Raw genomic sequence first — 20,749 nt, 5'->3', positions numbered from 1 at the left:
CCATATTATTCTGGGGTCTTGCACCGAGTTTGCATTCTCCTGTAGGAATACTATGAGAGCTTCTTTGAGTTGTGTAATGAATTCCTTGTTATTAAGCAGCATCGAATTAAAACGCTATCTTGGGGCCCGGGAAGATAGTATACCAAATGTTGCTTTTAGGAGTAAATAACAGTGATCTGATAGTGCATTGGGTATCATTTCCACTTCATATTTATCAAATAGTCTCGGGGATGCAAAGACATAATCAATTCTGGATAATGTGTTATGTCTCGCCGATCGACAAGAGTACTTTCGGGTCGTGGGATTAAGTGAACGCCATAAATCATTTACACCTGTAATCTTTGACCAATCCTTTAATGCTTTAGATGAATTTTTTTGTTCGCTGGAAAAGGCGAGGTAAGATTTGTCCATCCTTGGATTCCAAATGGCATTAAAATCTGCACCTATTATAAATGAGTAATCGGGATGGTTTAACATTTCATCGGTTAGTGTAGTGAAGAAACCCTCTTCGTACAAATTTGGGGCATGTACCGCTGCCAACGCTATTTTCCTGTTATTGTGTACAATCCTAGCTATAGTTATACGCCCATCCGCATCCGACCATACCCCCTTTAATTCAATATTTAACTTACGTCTGACGACTATGGCTACACCTCGAGTTCTCGTACCAAAAGAAGAGTGACTAATATTATGATATGTGTTATCCGCTAACGTATCTATGTCTTCCTCTAAAATGTGCGTTTCGGGGGGGCAGGTGGCGCACAGAGATTACGTTCGTCACCAACACCGGGAGACACTAGGATTCGCCTGTTCGAATCCAGCTCCCGGCGTTGTTATCAGCTTGGCTGTCCTCTCACGCTGATACAATTGGCTGTATCAGGGGGTGGGAAGCTGAAGGGTGTGTCCTGGGCGTTGTGAACAGCGACCCCTACAGTTCGGTCGGGGCGCCTGCTCAGCGAGGGTTGGATCTGAGGAGAGATAGTGTGGCCTCCCACACGCTACACTCTCCCCGGTGAGAACCTGCGCGGCCAGGTTGGCCTGCCCCAGGCTGCACATGCGACGGAGGAAAGCATGTGACAGTCTCCGGTCTCCCGGACCAACAGTAGGGGAAAGTACGCAACAACCAGGAAGGGTGGGATGGGAGAAAAATCGGGAAAAAGGAGGGGAAGAAAGATAATAATAAAAAAAAAAAATGTGCGTTTCGTTTAGTAGAGCCACGTCCACATGTTCTTTTTTCATCAGTGTGAGCACGCTTTTGCGTTTGTGTTGTTTGTTTATCCCACCAGTGTTCCATATCATTATATTCAGTTTTTGGTAATGCTTCTGGAGTGCGAAGCTACAATAGAAAAGCTTTTATTATAACCATATAACAAAAAATTATATTGTTTATGAAAATGTTTTAGCCCTATGCTTGACTATTATTTTAGGCATGGCAACAAATAGAATAATAATAATAAAATGAATAAATAAAATATTAAATAAATAAATAGGCTACACGTCTCTCTTTTTGTGTTACAAATTGTGCTCACCGATATGAACATAGGCCTCTTTACTTACTTAAAAAAGGAAACATCAAGAAATATGTTTATGGTATTCCACCATGCCATGTGTGTTTTCAAGTCCTGTGTTGTCCGCAGGAGTACCAAACAAGGCATGATGATTTTACTGCAACGAATGTTATAATAAAAGCTTTTCTATACATTTGTCTGATTGAAAACTTTAACAGATTGCAGAATGGGTACAATTCAGTACGGGCTCTCTGAGCAAAGGAAGGAACTGAGATATGAATGACCAACAACAATGCTATATGGTCGGGTAAATATGCTGATGTTATTGAACGTGTAACTATAACGTTAATGCCACAAAACAAATGCCTTTGTTAATCATAAGTAACTTTGATGCAGTAGCGTGTGTGTGGAAGCGGGGTTGTGCAGGTTGCTTGACGGAAACTTTTTTCGCATGGACCAGATTGACGCGACACAAATTGACGGATATTTATCGGCCACTGCCATTGGCAAATTTTAGCTTATCGGCCGATAGGCCAATGGCAGTCAACAAGGCACTTATCGGCCGATACCGATACCCGACCGATATATCGGTGCACCCCTAGTTGTCTCACTGTTCTGTCCTGTTTTGCACTTACTTATTTATTTATTTGTTATTCCCATTTGTGAAAAAAAATCATGCACTGTAATGTCGAATCATGTTCCATTTGTATACAATATGGTGAATAAAGTAATCTGAATCTGAACTGACCTGTCTCAAACTCCGTCCCCTTTTCTCTCGATCGCCCTCCTCCAATCACAACTGTTCCAGTTTGTCAGAGGGAAGCGACAGCTGTGATTGGAGGATCAAGAGAAGAGGGCGGGCTTCTGAGAGTTTGCCCTGCTCTCTCTTTAGTGATGAAAGGCACGCTGGTCTCTCCGAGGCCACTGTACCTCTCGTGCCCCACAGGGTCCACCTAGGGCTGGGCGATAAAACCATAACCATAATTATCGCGATATATTTTAATAATCGATATATATATATATATATATATATATATATATATATATATATCTATATATATAATTTTTTTATACTTATAACAATTTCGATAATTATCGATATCGAGTGATATGATAACATTATCATATCGTTATCGCGATATCATTTTTGGCCATATCGCCCAGCCCTAGGTCCACCTCTCTCCCGTTAACCTCTGACCGTCTCCAGGCCGGGAAAGCTCGTCTTTTGGGGAACTCTTCTGTCTGAAACCGGTGTGCTGCTCTGCAACACGGCACTCCGTAACCTGAGCAGAGTCCCGACTAGAACAGAGTTAAACTTTCCAATTGTGTATTTCAATGAGTCAGCTGGTAAGTATGATGCCTGAGTCACGCTGCTGGGCCTGTTGGCAAGAGACTTGGCAGGAAGAGCTCTCTCCCTTTGAAACATGTTTATGATGACTCACAGGAACTCAGAGAAACCAGAAGAGGCAGCCGGCGGTGTAGACCTGTAGTTAGGGATGCCCCCCGGACCCCGGTTTTAAACGGGAACCGGTACTATATTAGAAAATACCGGAGTATTTATAAGCTCCGACGTCCTCGGTACTGCTATCGATACTCTAGAGAAATTATTATTATTATTATTTAAAAGTTGCGAACGATCTCTCCTCTCTGTCTGCACGAGAAGCGAGCCGCAGCGAGTCATCATTACACACACTCCTCGCGAGTCGCTACACATACGGGTACTTCGTTCTTATACATACAGGTACTCCTTAATGAAAGCGCTGTCTCCGTGCTGAAGCGCGCTGCACACAGACAGCTCTGAGTCTGCATGCACTGAGTCGTGATGGCGGATAGAGCGAAGCGTTCTAAAGTATGGATATACTTTACAAGGGTCAATGCCGACAACGCACGTTGCCACAAGTGCAACAAAACATTTGCCAGTAAGGGTGGCAATACGAGCAATCTATCAAAACATTTGTTGGCAAAACACGATATTAGTGTGCAGAAATGCGCCGTATTCGACTGCCTTGCGCGCAGTGGTCCATCTGCATCCACGTCCACTGCAGCCGGTAAGCCAAGATACGGAGTTTCGTAGGCTAATAACGAATTATTACAAATAGGCTAATAAACAAAATAATTGTTTAGCTACAAATACTACAATCTAAAAACTTTTTATAGATCGTCAAGCTGAGGCGTCAGCCACCAATGTGTCCCAGGCCAGTGAGCCCAGGGCCACCACACATCCTCCCTCTACCTCCACCACCCAAAGTCCTTTCTCCCTAGCAGCTAGAGGAAGGATGACAGAGGATAGGGTGAACGAGTGTCACAGGGCTGTGACAAAGTTTGTTGTCAAAGGCCTGCACCCCTTCTCTACAGTGGAGTCCAAGGGCTTTAGGTAACAACTAATCATTCAGTGTATATCGTTTTTTTTGTATACATAGTTGTCTAACTTGTTTGTTGTTGTTGTTATAATATAAGTTATTATTGAAGCAGCTATTCCCACCACTCCACACAAATTTACAATAGTTCAATCATTTCTAATCTTTACTGTAGGGAGATGACCAATGCTCTCAACTGCAAATATAAAAATCACAAAAAAATAAGCAAAAAGAACCGATAAGAGTATCGATAAAGTACCGAACCGTTAAGCAGTATCGATAAGAGTAGTAGTATCGATAAAATCCTAACGATACCCATCCCTACCTGTAGTCCTGTAGTCCTGTAGACCTGTAGTACTGTAGTCCTGTAGACCTGTAGACCTGTAGTCCTGTAGACCTGTAGTCCTGTAGACCTGTAGTCCTGTAGACCTGTAGTCCTGTAGTCCTGTAGTCCTGTAGACCTGTAGTCCTGTAGACCTGTAGAGACCTGTAGACCTGTAGTCCTGTAGACATGTAGTCCTGTAGACCTGTAGACCTGTAGTCCTGTAGACCTGTAGTCCTGTAGTCCTGTAGTCCTGTAGTCCTGTAGACCTGTAGTCCTGTAGTCCTGTAGACCTGTAGTCCTGTAGTCCTGTAGTCCTGTAGACCTGTAGTCCTGTAGACCTGTAGTCCTGTAGACCTGTAGACCTGTAGACCTGTAGTCCTGTAGAGACCTGTAGTCCTGTAGTCCTGTAGACCTGTAGACCTGTAGACCTGTAGTCCTGTAGACCTGTAGACCTGTAGTCCTGTAGACCTGTAGACCTGTAGACCTGTAGACCTGTAGACCTGTAGTCCTGTAGACCTGTAGACCTGTAGTCCTGTAGACCTGTAGACCTGTAGACCTGTAGACCTGTAGTCCTGTAGAGACCTGTAGACCTGTAGACCTGTAGACCTGTAGTCCCGTAGTCCCGTAGTCCCGTAGACCCGTAGTCCTGTAGTCCTGTAGACCTGTAGACCTGTAGTCCTGTAGTCCCGTAGTCCCGTAGTCCCGCGTGTACCGGTTCCGCAACAGTAAGTGACTTCCGGGTAGGCCTGATTGGCCCCGACAGGCACGTGACGCGGCAAACTCAGGACGCGCAACGAGGCTGCTGAGAGCTGTCGCGCGGAAATAGGCTGTCTATTGCCATTCTCTAACACAAACTCTAACCTTAACCAGCTCCTTAACAGCGCCTAAACTTAACCGTTCTAACCTTAACCAACTCCGAAACAATGCCTAACCTTAACCTTAACCATGCCTAACCTTAACCATAGAAAGAATATTGCCATTCTCTAACACAAACTCTAACCTTAACCAGCTCCTTAACAGCGCCTAAACTTAACCGTTCTAACCTTAACCAACTCCGAAACAATGCCTAACCTTAACCTTAACCTTAACCATGCCTAACCTTAACCGGCGAAAGAATACACGTTAAAAAAAAAATCACGTTAAAAAAAATAAATTCAATGGGATTCGAACTCGTCAACAACGGACCGCAGGATCGCAGGACCGCTGCTCTGCGAGGTGAGCTAAAGCGCTGAATGAGAGTCATAGCGGATTTGGACGGTTACATCATTCCGCAAGCTCTGCCGCGCGGCAGAGAAAGTTGCGCGTCACGTGCCTGTCGGGGCCAATCAGGCCTACCCCGGAAGTCACTTACTGTTGCGGAACAGTTACACGCGTCCCGTAGACCCGTAGTCCTGTAGACCTGTAGTCCTGTAGTCCTGTAGTCCTGTAGACCTGTAGTCCTGTAGTCCTGTAGTCCCGTAGACCCGTAGTCCCGTAGTCCCGTAGACCTGTAGTCCTGTAGTCCTGTAGACCCGTAGTCCTGTAGTCCTGTAGACCTGTAGTCCTGTAGTCCCGTAGACCCGTAGTCCCGTAGACCCGTAGACCCGTAGTCCTGTAGACCTGTAGTCCTGTAGACCTGTAGTCCTGTAGACCTGTAGACCTGTAGACCTGTAGTCCTGTAGTCCTGTAGACCTGTAGTCCTGTAGACCTGTAGACCTGTAGTCCTGTAGACCTGTAGACCTGTAGTCCTGTAGACCTGTAGTCCTGTAGTCCTGTAGACCTGTAGACCTGTAGTCCTGTAGACCTGTAGTCCTGTAGACCTGTAGACCTGTAGTCCTGTAGACCTGTAGTCCTGTAGACCTGTAGACCTGTAGACCTGTAGTCCTGTAGACCTGTAGACCTGTAGTCCTGTAGACCTGTAGTCCTGTAGACCTGTAGTCCTGTAGTCCTGTAGACCTGTAGACCTGTAGTCCTGTAGACCTGTAGTCCTGTAGTCCTGTAGACCTGTAGTCCTGTAGTCCTGTAGAGACCTGTAGTCCTGTAGACCTGTAGACCTGTAGACCTGTAGTCCTGTAGACCTGTAGACCTGTAGTCCTGTAGACCTGTAGTCCTGTAGTCCTGTAGACCTGTAGTCCTGTAGACCTGTAGACCTGTAGTCCTGTAGTCCTGTAGTCCTGTAGACCTGTAGTCCTGTAGTCCTGTAGACCTGTAGTCCTGTAGACCTGTAGACCTGTAGTCCTGTAGACCTGTAGACCTGTAGAGACCTGTAGACCTGTAGTCCTGTAGACCTGTAGACCTGTAGAGACCTGTAGACCTGTAGTCCTGTAGACCTGTAGTCCTGTAGTCCTGTAGTCCTGCTGGCATGTAGACCCGTGTTTAAGTCCCCCGACTTACCACAGATATATAGATGTCTCCCTTCAATACCATGTGTTTGGGATCAGATTGACTGGGTGGGCAGGAGGGCAGGACGGGCACTCGGAGTCGGGACAGTGCGCTGTGATGTGGGTAACTCGATTTAACTGGCATGTAACTCGATTTAACTGGCATGTAACTCGATTTAACTGGCATGTAACTCGATTTAACTGGCATGTAACTCGATTTAACTGGCATGTAACTCAATTTAACTGGCATGTAACTCGACATATTGCAAATGAGGGCAACCTCAACTTTTTTCCTGTTAAAATAAAGGTTGAACATTTTATTAAGTCTACATTGTGAAACTGTATATATACATCTTGAAAAAATGCTATAAATAAAAGTAAAAAAAAGGGTTAACCGTCTGTAGTGTGGTAGTGAAAGGGTTAACCTTCTGTAGTGTGTTTGTGAAAGGGTTAACCTTCTGTAGTGTGGTTGTGAAAAGGCTAACACTTTGTCGTGTGGCAGTGAAAGGGTTAACCTTCTGTATTGTCTCAGTGAAAGGGTTAACCTTCTGTAGTGTGGCTGTGAAAGGGTTAACACTTTGCCGTGTGGAAGTGAAAGGGTTTACCTTCTGTATTGTCTCAGTGAAAGGGTTAACCTTCTGTATTGTCTCAGTGAAAGGGTTAACCATTTGGTAGTGAAAGGTTTAACCCTTCCTCGTCCTCGTCTCTCAGGGTGCTGTACGAGGGCAAGGAGCGCCTCATCCAGGGCTGCGAGGTCGTCCAGGCCACGCCGTACGGCCGCTGTGCCAACGTCAACAACAGCTCTGCCGCCTCGCAGCGCATCTTCGTCACCCTCCGCCGCGCGCCGCCCGTCCAACCGCAGAACTCCCTGGCCGTCACCGACATCTGCGTCATCGTCACCAGCAAGGGGGAGACGCCGCCGCACACCTTCTGCAAGGTGGACAAGAACCTCAACTGTGGCATGGTGAGTCTGGAGAGGGGGTGTGCAGGAGTCCAGGGGTGCAGGGGTCCAGGGGTGCAGGAGTCCATGGGTGCAGGAGTCCAGGGGTCCATGGGTGCAGGAGTCCATGGGTGCAGGAGTCCAGGGGTGCAGGAGTCCAGGAGTCCATGGGTCAGGAGTCCATGGGTGCAGGAGTGCAGGGGTGCAGGAGTCCAGGAGTCCATGGGTGCAGGAGTCCATGGGTGCAGGAGTGCAGGGGTGCAGGAGTCCAGGGGTGCAGGAGTCCATGGGTGCAGGGGTGCAGGAGTCCATGGGTCCAGGAGTGCAGGAGTCCAGGAGTCCAGGGGTGCAGGAGTCCAGGGGGTCAGGAGTCCAGGGTCAGGAGTCTAGGGGTGCAGGAGTCCAGGAGTCCAGGGGGTCAGGAGTCCAGGGGTCCAGGAGTCCAGGGGTGCAGGGGTGCAGGAGTCCAGGGGTCAGGAGTGCAGGAGTCCAGGGGTGCAGGGGTGCAGGAGTCCAGGGGTCAGGAGTCCAGAGGTGCAGGGGTGCAGGAGTCCAGGGGTCCAGAGGTGCAGGAGTCCAGGGGTGCAGGAGTCCAGGAGTCCAGGAGTGCAGGGGTGCAGGAGTCCAGGGGTGCAGGAGTCCAGGGGTGCAGGAGTCCAGGAGTCCAGGAGTGCAGGAGTGCAGGGGTGCAGGAGTCCAGGGGTGCAGGAGTGCAGGAGTCCAGGGGTGCAGGAGTCCAGGGTTGCAGGAGTCCAGGAGTCCAGGAGTCCAGGGGTGCAGGAGTCCAGGGGTGCAGGAGTCCAGGGGTCCAGAGGTGCAGGAGTCCAGGGGTGCAGGAGTCCAGGGGTGCAGGAGTCCAGGAGTGCAGGAGTCCAGGGGTGCAGGAGTCCAGGGGGTCAGGAGTCCAGGGGTCCAGGAGTCCAGGGGTCAGGAGTCCAGGGGTCCAGGGGGCAGGAGTCTAGGGGTGCAGGAGTCCAGGAGTCCAGGGGGTCAGGAGTCCAGGGGTCCAGGAGTCCAGGGGTGCAGGAGTCCAGGGGTCAGGAGTCCAGGGGTGCAGGGGTGCAGGAGTCCAGGGGTCAGGAGTCCAGAGGTGCAGGGGTGCAGGAGTCCAGGGGTCCAGAGGTGCAGGAGTCCAGGGGTGCAGGAGTCCAGGAGTGCAGGGGTGCAGGAGTCCAGGGGTGCAGGAGTCCAGGGGTGCAGGAGTCCAGGAGTCCAGGAGTGCAGGAGTGCAGGGGTGCAGGAGTCCAGGGGTGCAGTAGTCCAGGGGTGCAGGAGTCCAGGGGTGCAGGAGTCCAGGGTTGCAGGAGTCCAGGGTTGCAGGAGTCCAGGAGTCCAGGGGTGCAGGAGTCCAGGGGTGCAGGAGTCCAGGGGTCCAGAGGTGCAGGAGTCCAGGGGTGCAGGAGTCCAGGGGTGCAGGAGTCCAGGGGTGCAGGAGTCCAGGGGTGCAGGAGTCCAGGGGTGCAGGAGTCCAGGGGTGCAGGAGTCCAGGAGTCCAGGAGTGCAGGAGTGCAGGGGTGCAGGAGTCCAGGGGTGCAGGAGTCCAGGGGTGCAGGAGTCCAGGGGTGCAGGAGTCCAGGGTTGCAGGAGTCCAGGAGTCCAGGGGTGCAGGAGTCCAGGGTTGCAGGAGTCCAGGAGTCCAGGGGTGCAGGAGTCCAGGGGGTCAGGAGTCCAGGGGTGCAGGAGTCCAGGAGTCCAGGGGTGCAGGAGTCCAGGGGTGCAGGAGTCCAGGGGTGCAGGAGTCCAGGGGTCCAGAGGTGCAGGAGTCCAGGGGTGCAGGAGTCCAGGGGTGCAGGAGTCCAGGGGTGCAGGAGTCCAGGGGGTCAGGAGTCCAGGGGTCCAGGAGTCCAGGGGTCAGGAGTCCAGGGGTCAGGAGTCTAGGGGTGCAGGAGTCCAGGGGGTCAGGAGTCTAGGGGTCCAGGGGGCAGGAGTCTAGGGGTGCAGGAGTCCAGGAGTCCAGGGGTGCAGGAGTCTAGGGGTCCAGGGGGCAGGAGTCTAGGGGTGCAGGAGTCCAGGAGTCCAGGGGTCCAGGGGTCCAGGAGTCCAGGGGTCAGGAGTCCAGGGGTGCAGGAGTCCAGGGGGTCAGGAGTCCAGAGGTGCAGGGGTCCAGGGGTGCAGGGGTCCAGGGGTGCAGGAGTCCAGGGGTGCAGGAGTCCAGGGGTCCAGAGGTGCAGGAGTCCAGGGGTCCAGGAGTCCAGGGGTGCAGGAGTCCAGGGGTGCAGGAGTCCAGGGGTCAGGAGTCCAGGGGGTCAGGGTGCAGGGGTCCAGAGGTGCAGGGGTCCAGGGGTGCAGGAGTCCAGGGGTGCAGGAGTCCAGAGGTGCAGGAGTCCAGGGGTGCAGGAGTCCAGGGGTGCAGGAGTCCAGGGGTGCAGGAGTCCAGGGGGTCAGGGTGCAGGAGTCCAGGGGTCAGGAGTCCAGGGTGCAGGAGTCCAGGGGTCCAGGGTGCAGGAGTCCAGGGGGTCAGGAGTCCAGGGTGCAGGAGTCCAGGGGTGCAGGAGTCCAGGGGGTCAGGGTGCAGGAGTCCAGGGGTGCAGGAGTCCAGGGGGTCAGGGTGCAGGAGTCCAGGGGTGCAGGAGTCCAGGGGTGCAGGAGTCCAGGGGGTCAGGGTGCAGGAGTCCAGGGGTGCAGGAGTCCAGGGGGTCAGGGTGCAGGAGTCCAGGGGGTCAGGGTGCAGGAGTCCAGGGTGCAGGAGTCCAGGGGGTCAGGGTGCAGGAGTCCAGGGGTGCAGGTGCAGGAGTCCAGGGGGTCAGGGTGCAGGAGTCCAGGGGGTCAGGGTGCAGGAGTCCAGGGGGTCAGGGTGCAGGAGTCCAGGGGGTCAGGGTGCAGGAGTCCAGGGGGTCAGGGTGCAGGAGTCCAGGGGTGCAGGTGCAGGAGTGCAGGTAGAATGAGCCTCCTGTATCAGCCTTGTGTAATTTTATTTTTAAAGAATTGATTTATTTGTCTTCTCCAAAGTCAGACAAAAAGATAGTCCGACTGCAATCTAGCCTGGTTTAGAAGAAATGTTATTTTTTTTTTATCTACTTTTTCTACCATTTTCTATTTTTTCTCCCATCCCAATCTCATATCGTCCAATTCTACCCTCCCCTGTCTCGAACGCTGTTAGACCATGCCTCCCACAAGCCGGCTGCAATGTGGACTAAGCCTTGCATCACGTGTCCCCTCCGGTACTCGAGGAGGCAGCCGTCACATCTTTTCACCTGCACAGCGCGATCTCTCAGCGTCGGGGGTCTGCGTTTTTGGAGGGCACGCCGCCCCCGTCGCTTCCTGATTCTGCTGCGCAGGCGCACCAACCGACCTGTAGGAGTCGCTGTCCACAACGTCCGATCCCCACCCATCAGCTTCCCACCCCCTAATACTGCCAATTGTATTAGTATGAACGACCAGCCAAGCTGATAGCAATGCGGAGAGCTGGGCTCGAACCCAGCATCTCCTGCATTGGTGGTGAGCGCCTTGCCCACTGCACCACCTAGCCGCCCCAGAAGAAACATTTTCTGTTTCAGTTTAAATTCAGTTAAAATGTTCAGTTTCAGTTAAATCCAGTTATTCTTTTTAATAGAATGGATCATTAAAATCAAAGGGTGTTTTAAGCCATAAATATTGGATCCGATTTCTATCAAAAACAGCATTTTAAAGTGAATTGTATCCTCTTTTTTTTGTGTTATTTTTTTATAATTTTTTAAACAAACATGTAAACAAACATGACAACACACGATAAGATATACAAGCATTATTAACAGTGCACATCCAATGAAATCACCATATAGTTAAATGTCTTATACAGGATATACCCCCAATACCTGCTATCTAATACCCTACACACATATGCTCTAGCTCGTACCCCCCCCCCCTCCCGGACCCCCCATTGGATAATCCATCCATTATCCCTCGCTCCTAACCAAACACTACCATTATATGCTAGCTTTTATTTTCTCCACCACTTCTAACCACATTGTCATTTTGGATTCATTGAGACCCAAAATTCTTCCTGTAGATATTTCTTGATAAATCACATCGAGATATGTAATAATCCAGACATTTCGGATTTTTTTTTCCGGTTGGAACCATCGTGATGCTATCAGCTTTTTAGCCACTGTGATACCCGATAAAACCAATCTCTTTAGCTGTGGATGTACTGCATACTCAAAAACATCATTCAGCAGTAATACAGAGGGGTGTACAGGTATATTCAGAGTTAAGATATTTGATAATTGCTGGGTCACCTCTTTCCAGAATATTTTAACTGGTGGGCAGTCCCAGTACATGTGCATAAATGTCCCCTCGTCCCCATTTGTACATAAGGAGCATTTGGAGTCTTGTTTAAGACCAATTTTTTTCAGTCTTATAGGAGTCAAGTATGTCCTGTGAATATAGTTAAGATTTATTTGTTGATGGTCCGGGTTCCTTGATGTAAATCGAACATTTGCCCAGGCTTCTTGCCAATCAAAATCGCTTTTCAGGTCTGGTATATCCCTCCTCCAGACGGAGTCTAGGTGGAGGGTTTCATACGAGGACGTTAGTAATTGATGATAAAAATCTGAAACAAAACCTCTCGATGTCTCTCTTTCATAGAAGAATTTGTGGTATCTGTGGTGTTCAATTGGTATCTTTAATGGAACACCGTGAGACTTCAAACATAACAATAACTGTGTGTAAAAAAAAATTGTGGACTCTGTGAGATTAAATTTTTTGCGTATTTCTTCATAGCTACAGAAACCCTGTTTGTTAAAAACATCACCTAATGAGTGTATGCCTTGCTTTTCCCATATAGGGAATCTTATATGTCGTTTTCCAATCAAGAGTGCATTGTTATTGAATAAGGTAGTATGATTATGCCTAGGGGTTCACCGATGTATCGGTCGGGTATCGGTATCGGCCGATAAGTGCCTTGTTGACTGCAATCGGCCTATCGGCCGATAAGCTTGAATGTGCCGATGGCAGTAGCCGATAAATATCCATCAATTTGTGTAGCGTCACGACAAAAAAAAGTTCACTTGCGACCTGCACAACGCCGTCCCCAGTCCCCCCCCCCCCACACACACACACACAAGCTACTGCATCAAAGTTACTACTTATGATTAACAAGGCATTCGTTTTGTGGCATTAACGTTATATAGTTAGTGTTACACGTTCAATAACATCAGCATATTATTTACCCGAACATAGCAAGCGTTCATACTAGCTCAGTTCCTTCCGTTGCTCACAGAGCCCTGAGTTTTACCCATTCTGCAATCTGTTAATAACGTTTTCAATCAGACACATGTATAGAAAGGCTTTGTTTTATTATAACATTAGTTGCAGTAAAATCATTATGCCTCATTTAAGTCATCCTGCGGAGCTAAAAGCTAAACGTCAGCCGCGCCGCCATTGTTGTTGTTGTAGAAAAGCTCTCGTCAACTCAAAATCAATGGCGGACAAAAGCCGAAGTAAAAAATGTATACGCGCTTGCCGATTGGTGGTAACAGCAGAGGCGGGTGCAAGCGGTGTGTGACGTAATTGGCAGAATCGACTGTCAATCAAAATTTCATTGGTTGAGACAATAGTATCTAGCTGCAGCCCAGCAGGTAGACCATGCTGGGAGAACTAGTATCTAGCTGCAGCCCTGCAGAACATACTGGGAGAGAGATAGTGCTATTTCTTGATGTTTCCTTTTTTAAGTAAGTAAAGAGGCCTATGTTCATATCGGTGAGCACAATTTGTAACACAAATATACAGTTGTTTCATAAAAAAAAATATATATATTACAAAAAAAAAAGATTACAAAAAAAAAGATATTTAAAAGAAAATTGTTGCCACAAATATCGGAATCGGTATCTGTATTGGCCGATTGTGTTAGTTGAACAATCGGTATCGGTATCGGTGGCAAATTTTCATATCGGTGCATCCCTAATTATGCCATTTATGTGGATTAGAATGTTTTTTTTGTGTTTCACGCCATATCCGGATCGCATGAGTAATTATGGGGCCAAATTTCCGTTCGCATTGCTTAATTGATAATTTAGTGTATGCTATGTCCTTCAGTCTATGTGGGGCTACTATATTTTCTTCAAATTTTCTCCAGGATACTAATGCTTGGGGATCAAACCATGTTGTCAATGGTCTTAAAGTGTACGCCTTAAAATAGTGGAAAAAATCTGGAAATGCCATACCACCGTCTGCTTTGTTTCTCTGTGCGGTGGATCTTTTTATACGTGGTGGTTTGTTATTCCAAATAAATTTGTATGTGGACGAGTGTAATTTTTTCCAGTAACCCTCTGGAGGGGGTAACGGTAGCATTGAGCTGAAGAAGGGTGTTTTAATCAAAGGGTGTTTTAAGCCATAAATATTGGATCCGATTTCTATCAAAAACAGCATTTTAAAGTGAATTGTATCCTCTTAAAGGCCCTTTTAAAATGAAAAATAGTGCTTGGAAAAGTACTTGAAAGTCCTTTAATTTCATTTTGCAATGTCTGTGGGAACCCTGTCAAACACATGTTATTGTCTTAACCGTCACCTTGTTTTAACCCTTCCAGTGGGGGTCCAGTGTGTTCATCTGCTACAAGAAATCAGTCTCTGCGTCCAACTCCCTTAACTACAAAGCCGGTGAGTCCGTCTCTCTCTCTCTTGCTCTCGCTCTCTCTCTCGCTCTCTCTCTCGCTCTCTCTCTCTCTCTCTCTCTCTCTCTCTCTCTCTCTCTCTCTCTCTCTCTCTCTCTCTCTCTGTCTCTCTCTCGCTCTTCGCTCTCTCTCTCTCTCTCTCTCTCTCTCTCTCTCTCTCTCTCTCTCTCTCTCTCTCTCAGTTCTGAATTCCAGCCCACGTTCATACATTAACCAGCCCACGTTCATACATTAACCCTTTCACTGCCGCACTACCAAACGGTTAACCATTTCACTGCCACACAACAGCAGCAGGGCTCTACGCTAACCTTTTTCCCAAGGAGCACATGTGCTCCTAAATGAAAAAATTTAGGAGCACACAAAGAAATTTAGGAGCACCCAAAAATATTTAGGAGCACAGTGAAAATATTTCAAGTAACAGAGTTTATATATATTTTTTTAAATAAATGTATATTTGTACTGTGCGTGCATGTGCAAACGGGAACGTAGGGCTGGGCGATATGGAAAAAAATCATATCGCGATAACGATATGATAATTTTATTTTATTTCTCGATATCGATAATTATCGAATTGTTTATAAGTATAAAAAGAATTAAATTTTTTTTTTTTTTTTTTTTTTTTAACAACAGATGTATGTTTATTTTGCAGCAATTCTTTGTCATTGCCGCCATCTTTAGTGTTACATCCCCTCACACTCCAGTTCTCAGGCTGCAGCTGGTTTAAAAGTGAAAGTAAACTGGCTTCTCTGCTGGCTGTGGCTCCAGAGGAGTTGAACAGTTCTGGCTCTGCTAGTTTATTTTCGATCTTTTGGCGCTTTTTTGGTGGACAAACCACCGCACATGTGCACTGTGACTCGTGACTGGAGTCTAGTTCTGCTAGCACACATAGCCTACTGTGTACAGACGGTTTCAAAATGTATTTTAAATTAGAAAGCAAACAAAATAAATGGACAAGAGAAAAAGAAATCTGAATTTGGTCAGTATTGTCATTTGGACAAGCAAAGCCATTACTTTAAGTTGCAGGCAAGAAAGACAAGTCTGTCCACTATCTCTGGTTATAAAACTGCCCTGTTGCAGGTAAAAAAAAAAAAAAAAAAGATTTTTCGATTTTTTTTTTATTTCGATATTCGATATCGATTATTAAAATATATCGCGATATTTATCGTTATCGTTATATCGCCCAGCCCTACGGGAACGGGACACACATCTGTGCAATAGCACATACCACCAAAGTCACTGGCCCACTGTGTGCGTGTGTGTGTATCTGTGTGTGCAAACGGGAATGGGACACAGACATTTGAACTATTAAGTGATTAATGCCTACTGTGGCAAAGTTGTAGCCAACAACTAGGCCTAATAAGAAAGGCAGTGACATTGAACAAAAAGGAGACACTGGCATTACCACCAGGGCCATCAGTAGAGGGGACTGTAAGGTAAGGTGCCCTTTCGGTATACTACCTTTGCTAAAACTGTGTTCTCTGTTAAAGGTGGTAACTACTGGAATAGCCTACCAGTTGTGATTAGAGAGTGCCCCACATACTCCATGTTCAAGACCCATCTTAAACTGCATCTTAAGGCAAATCAGAACTGTGATCATTTTTTATCTGATTTAGTTTATGTAACTTGTTTCTTGTTTTTATTGTTGTCACCATGCTTTTACCCTAAGCAGGCTATTTATTTATTGAAAGAGTTTTGCTGTCTCCTGGTGTAAATTAGCTCTTGCTACAACCCTACATGTTTACATTTTGTATTTTGTACTTGATGTTCATTAACATGTGCTGTCCCTATCAAATAAACGATCAAATCAAACTACTGCTACAAAAGTAACAGTCACGTAACTTTAGCTTTTATGCATACAATGCCTATGTTTTGGCTAGTGTTGCTCTTCTAGAAAAATAATCCTTTCAGGATTGCCTATTGAAATACTGTACACCTCCAGTACAGAAACATTGTTTATGAGTTTGCGTGTCAGGTAGACCATTGATTGACAGTCGATTCTGCCAAATACGTCACACTGCTTGCACTCCGGCCGTCCGGCGCTGCAGCTGGACCCTATTGCCCAACTCTGCTGTTGATAACGTTAGCCAAGTTAGCTGTACACACATACACAGTGGGCCAGTTACTTTGGTGTAGGGGTGTAACAATGCATCGATCCTAAGGGGAAAATTCAACTGCATCGATTTGAAAATGTTAGAATCGATTATCGCAATTTGAATGTGTACACAGTGTTATGTTGTTATCATGTCCATTACAGTCAACACAACGGCATACGCTACTGCATCAATGTTATGATTAACAAAGCAAGGCATTCGTTTTGTTGCATTAACGTTATATTACTATTGCTATCGCTAAATCTAGGTGTTCTAAAATATATTGCTATTGGTAAGACTAAGACTATAATAAGTTAGTGCACAGGGGAGCTCCAGTAGCTCACCACGTACCGCGAGTGCTATTTCAGCGCCGTGGACAACCGTGCTCGTCACGGATCTGGGGCTGAGCGCGTTCGAATCCCGGACGGCAGCCGTGCCTTTCCCAGAGTGTCTTCCCCCCCATCTGAACCCTTTCAGCCTGCTTCTGTCGGTCGAACTTGACCAAGTATGAATGCGATGAAAAAGCGATAAACGCTAAAAAGAACCAGCTGACTGGTCAAAGTAAAAAAAAATAAAAAAATAAAGTTAGTGCACTAACCCACATAAATGGCATAGCCATACTCCCCTATTCAATAACAATGCACTCCTTATTGCACATCGACCTATCAGATATCCCAAATGGGAAAAGCAAGACATACATACATTGGGAGATATCTTCAATGAACGGGGTTTCTGTAGCTATCATGAAATTTATAACAAATTTAACCTCACCAACTCCACTTATTATTTCTATATACAGTTATTAGCAACTTTGAAGGCTCATGGAGTCCCATTAAAGATACCACTTGAGCACCACAGATATCACAAATTCTTCTATGAAAGGGAGACATCGAGAGGCTTCGTATCTGACTTTTATCATCACTTACTTACTTCTTCGTATGGAGTCCTTCCCCTAGACTCAGTCTGGAGGAGGGATATACCAGACTTGGAAATAGATTTTGATTGGCAAGAAGTCTGGGCAAACGTTCGACTAGCATCACGCAACCCGGATCATCAACAGATTAATCTTAATTATATTCATAGGACTTACCTGACTCCTATAAGATTGAACCGAATGGGGCTTAAACAAGACTCTCTATGCTCCTTGTGTTCAAGGGGCGATATCGGTACATTTATACATATGTATTGGGAATGCCCCCCTGTTGAGATATTCTGGGAAGAAGTAACCACGCAATTATCAGAATTTTTATATCTGAATAATTGATAATAATAATATAATAAATAATTATATCTGCCTGCTGTATTGCTGTTGAATGATGTTTCTCAAATAGCAGCCACTAAACAACTAAAGAGGCTAATTTTGTCCGGTCTTACGGCTGCTAAAAAGCTGATAGCATCACGCTGGATTCAACCGGATAAAATGTGCCGGAAGGTATGGGTTCTTACCTATCTCGGTGTGATTTATTTAGAGATATCTACAGCAAGAATTTTAGGTGTCAATGAAGCCAGCATTGCAATCTGGTTAGAAGTGGTGGAGAGAATAAAGGTTAGCATATAATTCTAATCCTTGGTTAGAAGCGAAATAATGGATGGATTATCCAAAGGGGGTCCTGGGGGGGGGGGGAAGAAGAGCGAGTAAGAGCATATGTATGTATTGTATTGTATTGCAGGTATAATGTATATATCTCGTAAACTACATTTATATTGATTCAAATATTGGAATGTATAATCCTGTGATTTATTGTGGATATTTACTGTTAATGCTTGTGTGTCTAGTTTTATGTCATGTCAAAAAAATTATAAAAAAATTTGTTCACAAAAAAAAAAAGTTAGTGTCTCGGAAAACTCTTGCATATCGCAATGGTGGACTTAAGGAAGTAAACAAGCTAAATGAGAGCTTCCGATTGGTCATTTGCTTTCTTTCTCATGAAACCAGTCACGTCACTCTACTGTGATTGGACCGTTGGCTTGAGTGCAATGTGGGACTTGTAGTTTTTTAACCATTCTCAGCGGGAAGAAAAAAGAACGACTGAGGCTGTAATCTGCACTCGCACACCGTGCGCGTAATTGCTTTTTCAGGTTCGCACACACATATTTCTAGGGGCATATGCGAGCAATGTGGTCGCACTGTAGAGCCCTGAGCAGGTTAACCCTTTACTATCACACTACAGACGGTAACAGTACGGGGTTAACCTTCTGTAGTGTGGCAGTGAAAGGGTTAACAACACATTCAAATCTCCCCTGCCAATCGTCTCTCTGTGTGACCTTTAACCTGCAGCTGGTCTCTCCCCTCACGGGCCTCTGTGTGACCTTTAACCTGCAGCTGGTCTCTCCCCTCACGGGCCTCTGTGTGACCTTTAACCTGCAGCTGGTCTCTCCCATCACGGGCCTCTGTGTGACCTTTAACCTGCAGCTGGTCTCTCCCCTCACGGGCCTCTGTGTGACCTTTAACCTGCAGCTGGTCTCTCCCCTCACGGGCCTCTGTGTGACCTTTAACCTGCAGCTGGTCTCTCCCCTCACGGGCCTCTGTGTGACCTTTAACCTGCAGCTGGTCTGCGGTCAGGTGGCGTAGCGGAGATTGCGTTCGTCAGCAACACCGGAGATGCTGGGTTCGAGCCCAGCTCCCGGCGTTGTCACCAGCTTGGCTGGCCGTTCACACTTATACAATTGGCAGTATTAGGGGGTGGGGGAAGCTGGCGGGTGGGTCCTGGGCGTTGTGGACAGCGACCCCTACAGTTCGGTCGGGGCACCTGCTCAGCGAGGGAAGGATCTGGAGAGAGGTAGTGCGACCTTCCACACGTTACACTCTCCCAGTGAGAATCTGCGCGGCCAGGCTGGCTGCCGGCTGGCTGCACATGTGTCGGAGGAAAGCATGTGACAGTCTCCGGCCTCCCGGACCAACAGTAGGGGGGGGGGGGGGGGGGGGCGCAACAACCAGGAAGGGGGTTGGGAATTGGCATAACGACTAACAGTGGGATGGGAGAAAAATCGGAAAAAGGAGGGGGGAGATAATCAATACAAAAATTAAATAACCTGCAGCTGATCTCTCCCCTCACAGGCCTCTGTGTGACGGTTAACCCTTTATACTATCACACTACAGACGGTTAACCCTTTATACTATCACACTACAGACGGTTAACCCTTTATACTATCACACTACAGACGGTTAACCCTTTATACTATCACACTACAGACGGTTAACCCTTTATACTATCACACTACATACGGTTAACCCTTTATACTATCACACTACAGACGGTTAACCCTTTATACTAACACACTACAGACGGTTAACCCTTTATACTATCACACTACAGACGGTTAACCCTTTATACTATCACACTACAGACGGTTAACCCTTTATACTATCACACTACAGACGGTTAACCCTTTATACTATCACACTACAGACGGTTAACCCTTTATACTATCACACTACAGACGGTTAACCCTTTATACTATCACACTACAGACGGTTAACCCTTTATACTATCACACTACAGACGGTTAACCCTTTATATCACACTACAGACGGTTAACCCTTTATACTATCACACTACATACGGTTAACCCTTTATACTATCACACTACAGACGGTTAACCCTTTATACTACCACACTACAGACGGTTAACCCTTTATACCAGGGGTAGGCAACCCTAGGCACGCGTGCCTGCATAGGCACGCAGGGGCATTTGCATAGGCACAGGGGGCAGCAGTAAAAAAAATAAAAATAAAAGAATGTTGCACTGTTGTCGCATTTATCTTGTTGAAATCCTCCCACAGGTTCTTTTTACTACCACATATTTAATTGAGACCCTTTATTTGTTTATTATTTCAATTTAGCTGGAAATACATTGCTACATCAGTCAGTAACATTTGCAGAGCCTTATAACAAAAACATTATTACGGTCACCATTGTGACCAGTGGGATTAATCAACAAATGTTATTATTTATTTTTCTATTTCATTGAACATTGCACATGTTAAAAGCCATTTTTTTTACTCAAAATGTGAGTATTACCAAGTCAACTTGTGTTCTTAAAACAATGACAATAAACATAGTTTTATTAGGTTGAAATAATGTGGTTGTGTACTTATTTTTCTGCTAACTTATTATGGATTGAAAACTGAAAACCGTAATGCACAGTAACTGAATTCAATATTTTTAAGTTCAGGTAACTTATTATTTTTATTTTTTTACAGTGTAGTCTTGCGATTAATCAAAACTTATTTACACGATATACCTCACATTCACCCTCTATTCACATCCTGGTGTTCTCCTGGTGTTCTCAATTAGGCCTGTAGGTGGAGCAATGACAGCACACGTACAGTACACACACCGATGGTGTGTGATGTGTCCAAAAATGAATGGGCAAATGTGAGTGAAATGGTCGCACTGTATGCAGCTGTTTGTCTGCATTGCATCCCCCCCCCCCCCCCCCCCCAACTCAGATTTAGGGTTGATACAACCATCATAATAATATTGTTAATAATAACAATAACAATAATGATGTAATAATGTAAAAAGTATCATAAAAAATACCTGATTATGAGAAAAAAAATTACGATGCATGGAAT

At 46.5% G+C, this 20,749-nt stretch overlaps 1 protein-coding gene across 1 annotated transcript in view; it reads left to right on the top strand.

Moving 5' to 3' along the window:
• Positions 1 to 18,742, top strand: part of LOC311226655 (DENN domain-containing protein 4C-like) — a gene marked incomplete at its 3' end in the record, with an annotated part of 128,255 nt that extends 109,513 nt beyond the window's left edge. The window contains exons 3-5 of the mRNA XM_084312072.1: positions 7,262 to 7,514; positions 13,997 to 14,074; positions 18,449 to 18,742. Of these exons, the coding sequence (XP_084168198.1) occupies positions 7,262 to 7,514; positions 13,997 to 14,074; positions 18,449 to 18,742 (625 nt within the window). The remainder of the gene's footprint in view (positions 1 to 7,261; positions 7,515 to 13,996; positions 14,075 to 18,448) is intronic.
• Positions 18,743 to 20,749: the final 2,007 nt, after the last annotated feature.

The sequence above is a fragment of the Notolepis coatsorum genome (genome assembly GCF_963971535.1).
Source record: "Notolepis coatsorum genome assembly, chromosome: 4".
Classification (NCBI taxonomy): Eukaryota; Metazoa; Chordata; class Actinopteri; order Aulopiformes; family Paralepididae; genus Notolepis; species Notolepis coatsorum.
The sequence above is the reverse complement of the archived record's forward strand: the minus strand, read 5'-3'. Positions and strand labels throughout refer to the sequence as shown.